This window comes from Salvia hispanica, unplaced genomic scaffold (genome assembly GCF_023119035.1).
Source record: "Salvia hispanica cultivar TCC Black 2014 unplaced genomic scaffold, UniMelb_Shisp_WGS_1.0 HiC_scaffold_1092, whole genome shotgun sequence".
Classification (NCBI taxonomy): Eukaryota; Viridiplantae; Streptophyta; class Magnoliopsida; order Lamiales; family Lamiaceae; genus Salvia; species Salvia hispanica.
The window spans coordinates 1-6,992 of record NW_025951352.1 but is presented as its reverse complement, the minus strand read 5'-3'; the positions used below and the strand labels follow the sequence as shown (position 1 = coordinate 6,992).

At 37.0% G+C, this 6,992-nt stretch overlaps 1 protein-coding gene and 1 pseudogene across 1 annotated transcript; both read right to left on the bottom strand.

Annotated features, from left to right (window-relative positions):
• Window positions 1-270: 270 nt before the first annotated feature.
• LOC125197932 (receptor-like protein 30) lies at window positions 271-1,601 on the bottom strand (the record flags this gene model as incomplete). The annotated part of the gene is made up of 2 exons (XM_048096429.1): window positions 1,325-1,601; window positions 271-597 (listed from the first exon to the last, which is right to left on the bottom strand). Coding segments are annotated over exons 1-2 (444 nt in total), but the record flags the coding sequence as incomplete, so codon positions are not given.
• A 1,976-nt stretch (window positions 1,602-3,577) lies between these two features.
• On the bottom strand, window positions 3,578-6,645 carry LOC125197933 (annotated as a pseudogene).
• Window positions 6,646-6,992: the final 347 nt, after the last annotated feature.

The following is a 6,992-nucleotide window of genomic DNA, read 5'->3' as shown; positions in this document are numbered from 1 at the left end:
CAAGGGGCTAGGGTTCGAAAATTTCAAGAATTAGGGTGACAAGTATTTATGGAAATTTTCTCTAACATCCTCACTCACCCTTAAACAATTAATTTGCCACATAATCAATAAATAAAACACATGCCACGTCATCAAATCAATAAGTTTGACTTTTCAAACTTTCAACATAGACTCATCTCCCGCACTTAAAGCATTCTCGACTTCACGTCATCAACAATAAATTCTAGGGCTCTAAGATTAGGGTTTTAAATTTCCGGGGCGTTACAGTACCTGTCTACTAAAACCAGCATCTGACAAATTCAAGTGTGTGAAATAGGTCAGATTGCCGATACCTTTTGGAATGGGAAGAGTCAAGTGGATGTCATTGTAGGAGAGGTTAAGCTTCTGCAAATATTTAAATTTGAAGAGACTCGGCGAATCCCCAATTCCACCAGAAATGGCCTCACCATCGAGTTGCAAACTAACGACGTAGCCAGACGCATCACATTCCACACCGTGCAACTTGCAGCACTCGCCACTTTCATTCCATCGCACCAGTTTTGCCGAAAGAGAAGAGTTGAAGATCAACTCATGCTTGAGCTGAAGCAATAGGATTTCCTGATGACGATAGCATTTGATATTATAAGAATGAGCAGTGAAAATGAAAGACGAAGTTAGCATACAAATGAAGAACAACAAGTTTGAAAGCATTGTGAAAGAGGATATTGATAATTCTTTTATTTGTGTAGAAATGAAGATATGTGCATGTGGGTTTAAATAGGGAAGGGTTTAAACATCTTAATTATTTCTTAGCTCAACCAGTTAAATTCTATAGATAAATGATATACTGCATAAAAAAATAAAGACAATATATATTTCTTAGCTCAACCGTTTAAGCTGCAGCTAGAAAGAGTCAAGGTGGCCAAGCTTGGAAAATTAGTGATTAAGTCATCAAGTGTTACCCCTGGAAGATAGTTCTGATCTAGTCGAAGAATAGAAAGGGAATGAAGTTTCCAAGAGGATTTAGAGAAAGGGGGATAAAGACCACAACTAACCAAGATCAAAGAGGTGAGGTTGGGTAAATGAGATGATATAATATGGCCCCAGTTTTTCCTTTCTTGCAAGGAAGTTATATCGGCACCATCAAGATAGAGCTCTCAAAGCTCTGTTAGATTTTGGAGAAGCATCTCCAAATTTGGGAGATCAAGGCTATGATCGCTGTGAAAGTCGCTGGACATATCAAGGTTAACCAATCTCGTCAAGGATGAAATTTCAGAAGGAACCAACCAATAAAAGTCAGCATTTGACAAATTCAAATGTGTCAAACAAGTCAGATTGCCAATACCTCTTGGAATGGGATGAGTGTAGTTGAAGTCATTGTAGGCAAGGTTAAGCTTCTGCAGATATTTAAATCTGAAGTGACTCGACGAATCCCCAATCCCACCAGAAATGGCCTCATCATTGAGCTGCAAACTCACGACGTAGCCAGAAGCATCACATTCCACACCATGCCACAAGCAACACTCAACACTTCCATTCCATCGCACCAGCTTTGTTGAAAGAGAAGAATTGAAGATCAGCTCATGCTTGAGTTGAAGCAACAAGATTTCCTGATGACGAAGGCATTTGTTGTTATATGAATGAGCAGTGAAAGTGCAGGACGAAGTTAGTATAAAAATGAGAAAAAAGAAGTTTGAAAGCATTGTGAAAGAGGATATTGATAATTCTTTTTGTTTTGTGTGTATACAAATGAAGATAAGTGAATATGGGTTTAAATAGACAACGCAGTTCACTTGGATATCTTTCTAAGATCAGAACTTGCAACACTAATAAATAAAGACAACCAAATGTAAATTCCACAATGACAGAAGTGGGTTACAACTTGCAATATTGAGTTGACTTGAGGTTCATATGTCCTAATCCAGGAATTTCCACAAACACGATTAAAACTTTTAAAACTTCATGATCATGACACAACTATGTTTCATAATTGTAATTTCCACAAACACGGTTATATACATTACAACAATTTTATTGTTACTTTCTCAAAATCTTTAGTTAAATTTATCACGCTTCCGCACTAGCTGCCTATCCCTACATTGCTTTATGAAATTGGAAAGACTTAGCAATTGATTTGAGGTCTTCCCTAGGTCAGTCATTTTGGAATAATGGATCTTGAAACATTAGTAGTCTTAATTGGAGAAAAATTTGCAATGTCTTAAAGGATGTCATGTGGTTTTCCATAATTTGAGATATTTTATTCATTTCATACTAATTTAATTACATTTTGGAGCATTGTTTCTCATATAGTTCAATTGTGAAATAAGATCAAATTCATACTCCTTCTATCTAATTAAATATGAAAAGTTTGCTTTTTCACATGTATTTTGAACAAATGATAATAAAGTGAAGAAAAAAAAAAGAATAATATAAAAGAGACTCTCCTTCAAACTTTGAATCTGAAATATGGTGTAAATAATGATCAACTATAAAAATTCCTTCGTACTACATACATAAGCCAGAAAAGGCCTCTCTTGATATATGAAGGCCTTTTTCCATTGTTTCCTTCTTTTACAATGTTGGGTTTTACTTACCTTATATGATAACTGTTTATTTTTCTTCGCGAACTATTTTTCCCTTGCTAGGGAGATCAACTTATTTTAAATCAATACTCCATAAACTACACTTTGTCTGACCGTTCTGCTTAAATGGCAGCACATTTAGAATGTTGTACATTAATTAATTTAGAGTGTTTATTGGAGAGAGATTGGGCCAATGCTATTTATGGTGACAAGTATAGATAAGAAGCCAAGTTTGACATTTCAAAGATAACTATGCAACAAAGGCTTCAAGACTTGACTTGAAAGACTAATATATAGCAGTTTTTCAATTTTATGAATAGAGATTACATAAATTTTATTTATGCTTAACAGGCTTTTGTTACTAATATTCAAATATTTACTACTTGAAAATTTTCCAGTTTATGTGATAATAACATGTTGTATTATCTAATTATCTTGTGTTTATAATTTATTATTACTATGTTTATATGTGTATTGCTTAGTGTGAGTTTCAAATTTCATCGTGAGTCATCCCCATAAAAAAGAAAAGTTAATAACTAGTATTGTTTGCTGAGAACTTCAACAAAGACTGGGCTACTTCTTGGGCCGGGCCGAGACATAAATTTAAGTACAACTGGATTGACCCAAATTTTCCCATTCGGCCCATTAACCTGACCTGATCCCACTTAACTTGATAAATTATGTGGTGGGCTAATGGGCTGGGTAGGCTTTTTTTTTTTTACAGAAATCATAATTTATTCTACTTATTCTGGCCCACAAAATGTATATTTGCGTTGCTGAAATTTAGCCTTATTCATCTTCATCCAACATTAGATGAAAAGGCGGCTCTTCTAATAACTACTACACTTCTCCCAGTTTCTCATTAGTGATGTTTATATTGACTCATAGTTGCACAAATTTTACAAGCTTTTGTTGAAAGCATATTTTTTGCATTTTCTTTGGAGAAATAGTTACTATATAACAGTAGTATTTATTGGGTTCAATACTATTTTCTTTCTTCATGATGAAAGTGCTACTTAGGAAATACTAATATGCATCAAAATCCTTAGCAAAATTTGCAGTGCCAACTCATACTAACATACTAACATATAGGGAACCACAAAGCTAAGCTAAATCCCTATTTATTTCACTCTCTCATATAAAACACAGTTATCATTTCCAACATTACTGCATCCTAACTCGATTACTTGCTGCTGCCGTTCTTCTCGCACGTCTTCTTCTCATGTCCCTGGCAATGAACATGCCTTCAACAACCTCTTCTATTTTGCCGAAATATTTCTCTCTGAAGCTTCGGCATAATAAAAGTAGCCACACGATGCTTCCTACTCCCACAACATATCCAACAGCAGCGGAGACATATTCCCACTCTATCTCTTTCTTCTCTTCCCTATTTTCATTATATCCCGATGGTGGCACATTAGTATTACTGCAGTTTATGTCGAGAGGGAAACCACATAGCCCCGAATTTCCTTCAAATGAGTCAGCAGGGAATGTTTGAATTTGCCGCCCTTTTGGGATCACTCCAACAAACTTATTGAAGGAGAGATTCAATTTTGAAAGGAATGTGAGCCCTCCAAGCTCCTCCGGGATCGGCCCTGCTAGTTGGTTCACCGAGAGGTCGAGTGATTCGAGATTCTGCAGTCCACCAAATGATTTTGGGATGCTTCCATTGAGGGCATTGTGTGAGAAGTTAAGATAATGAAGTGAGGTTAGATCACCAATCACATTTGGTAACTTCCCATAGAAACTATTGGAAGACAAATCAATAGTACTAAAATCTGCCCAAATCCTGGAAAGCTCCACCATTTGCCCTTTCACCATTAATGTCACGTCGGTGGAGTGATAACTGCTCTCTCTCAATTTTCCATTATTGGGTATTATCATTGACGTCCAACTAGAGAAATTGATTGATTCCAGAGTTCCACTAAAATGATTGGAAGATACATCTAGAATTTGGAGTAATGGCCAAGTGGTGTGACATCTTAAATCCCCATGGAAACTATTGGAGTGCAAAATAAGAACAAACAAATCCGATGAGAGCATGCACGGGAATGTGTCGTTCATCATGTTGTTCCCAACATTCACATGGACCAGTGATTTGCAACTCTCGAGCGACTTTGGGATCTTTCCTTCTAATGTATTATTGTTAAGATCCAAATATAATAGCCGACAATCCTTAGGAAAAATATCGGGAATGCTACCGTTGATTTTGTTTTGACTCAGGTCAAGAAACCAAGGATTTTTAAGCTGGAAAGGGGGTATGCTGCCACTGATGTTGTTACGACTCAGATCGATCCGCCTAATGTTATTAAGTAGGCAAGCGGGTATACTGCCACTGAATTTATTTCCAGACAAGTCAAGAGAATTGAGTTGTGTGGCATTGCAGAGGCAGGTTGGAATTGTTCCACTGAATTTATTTATAGACAAGTCAAGATTAAACAGTTGTGTGACATTACAGATGGAGGCTGGAATTGATCCACTTAAACTGTTATTAGCAACATACAAGTCAGAGAGTTGAGATTCAAGTGGAATGGGCAGATGCAGCTCGTCCCTAAGCTGGTTAGACTGCAAGTGTAGGATGACGAGAGAAGAAGGGATATAATAAGGCTTTTGCAGATTTGTTAGAAGATTAAAGGAAAGGTCCAAAAGCCAAAGTTTTGTTCCCCAAATCCAACTAGGTATTTCCCCCACAATCTGATTGTTTGCGAGATTTAATGTTTCTAGATCCGAATGTTTGATGAAATCAGGAAAACTGGACAGGTTACATGAATTTAGGTACAACCATTTTAACTTGAGACCTCCATACGAACTCGAGTTGACGTTGCCAGCATCTACTGACAACCTATTTCCGGATAAATCAAGCAATGTGAGATTGGGAAGGCTTCGAATGTTTCCCAGTTGAAAAGTGCAATTAAATTGGTTGTAACTAAGATCAAGTTCCAACAATGACGGGAGAGCAAAAAGAGAGCGGGGGATGTTCCCAAAGAATGAATTTTACTTAAAGTTAGATGAACGAGATTGGAAAGGCCTTCAAAGAATGTAGAAGGAAGAGAGCCTACGAAGGAGTTACGTGACAAATCAACATGAATCAGCTTGTTAGGTTAGCAAATGTGGAAGGAAGTGAGCCTGTCAAGGAGTTACGTGACAAATCAACATGAATCAGATTTGTTTGTTTAGCAAACAGTGTAGAAGGAAGTGAGCCTGTCAATAAGTTATATGCCAAATTCACATGAATCAGCTTGGTTAGGTTAGCAAAGTTGGATGGTATTGAACCCTTCAAACTGCACTCACTAAGAGTCAAGGTGGTCAGACTTGGAAAATTGGTGAACAAGTCATCAACTGCTACTGCTGAAAGATTGTTCCGATCTAGTCGAAGAATAGAAAGGGAATGAAGTTGCCAAAAGGATTTAGGCAAAGGAGCATGAAGACTACATTCAACCAAGCTCAAAGTGGTGAGGTTGGGTAAACGTGATGATATAATATGGCCCTGACTTTCCCTTTTATACAAGGAAGTCATATTGATCCCATCAAGACGGAGCTCTCTAAGCTCGGTTAGATTTTGGACAAGCATCTCCAAATTTGGGTGCTCGAGGCTAAGAGTATTATGAAAGTCGTCGGTGGATATATCGAGACTAGCCAATTTGGTTAACAATGAAATTTGAGAAGGAACCTGCCCAGCAAAACCAGCATATGACAAATTCAAATGTGTCAAACAAGTCAGATTGCCAATACCTCTTGGAATGGCATCATTGAAGTAATTGTAGGCAAGGTTAAGCTTATGCAGATATTTAAATCCGAATAGACTTGGAGAGTCATCAATTCCACCGGAAATACCCTCACCATCGAGCTGCAAACTAACGACGTAGCCAGAAGCATCACATTCCACACCGGGCCACTTGCAGCACGCATCACTTTCATTCCATCGCACAAGTTTTGTTGAATAATCGGAATCAAAGATCAACTCTTGCTTGAGTTGAAGCAATACGGTTTCCTGATGACGAAGGCATTTGTTGTTATAAGAATAGGCAGTGAAAATGAAGGATGAAATTAGGAAACAAATGAACAACAAGAAGTTTGAAAGCATTGTGAAAGAATATATTGATAATTGTTTTGTGTACAAATGATGATATATGAATGTGGGTTTAAATAGGAAATTGCAGTTTACTTGGATATGTTTTTAGGACCACCTCTAGGAAGACTTATAAATGTGGTACATACGCAATAAAGACAATCCATATTTTGCTAAATGACACGGAGTTGACTTGAGGTCCACCTTTATACCTAACTTTATACTTTATAGTTTATAATTAATATCAAAATCAAAATGAAAATGAAAATGAAAAGATACTATAATGTCTTTATTACCCCTTCTTCTACTCATGGGTTTCTCGTTTCAACTATAGTGGCTATTACTTTCTTCGGTCCCTATTA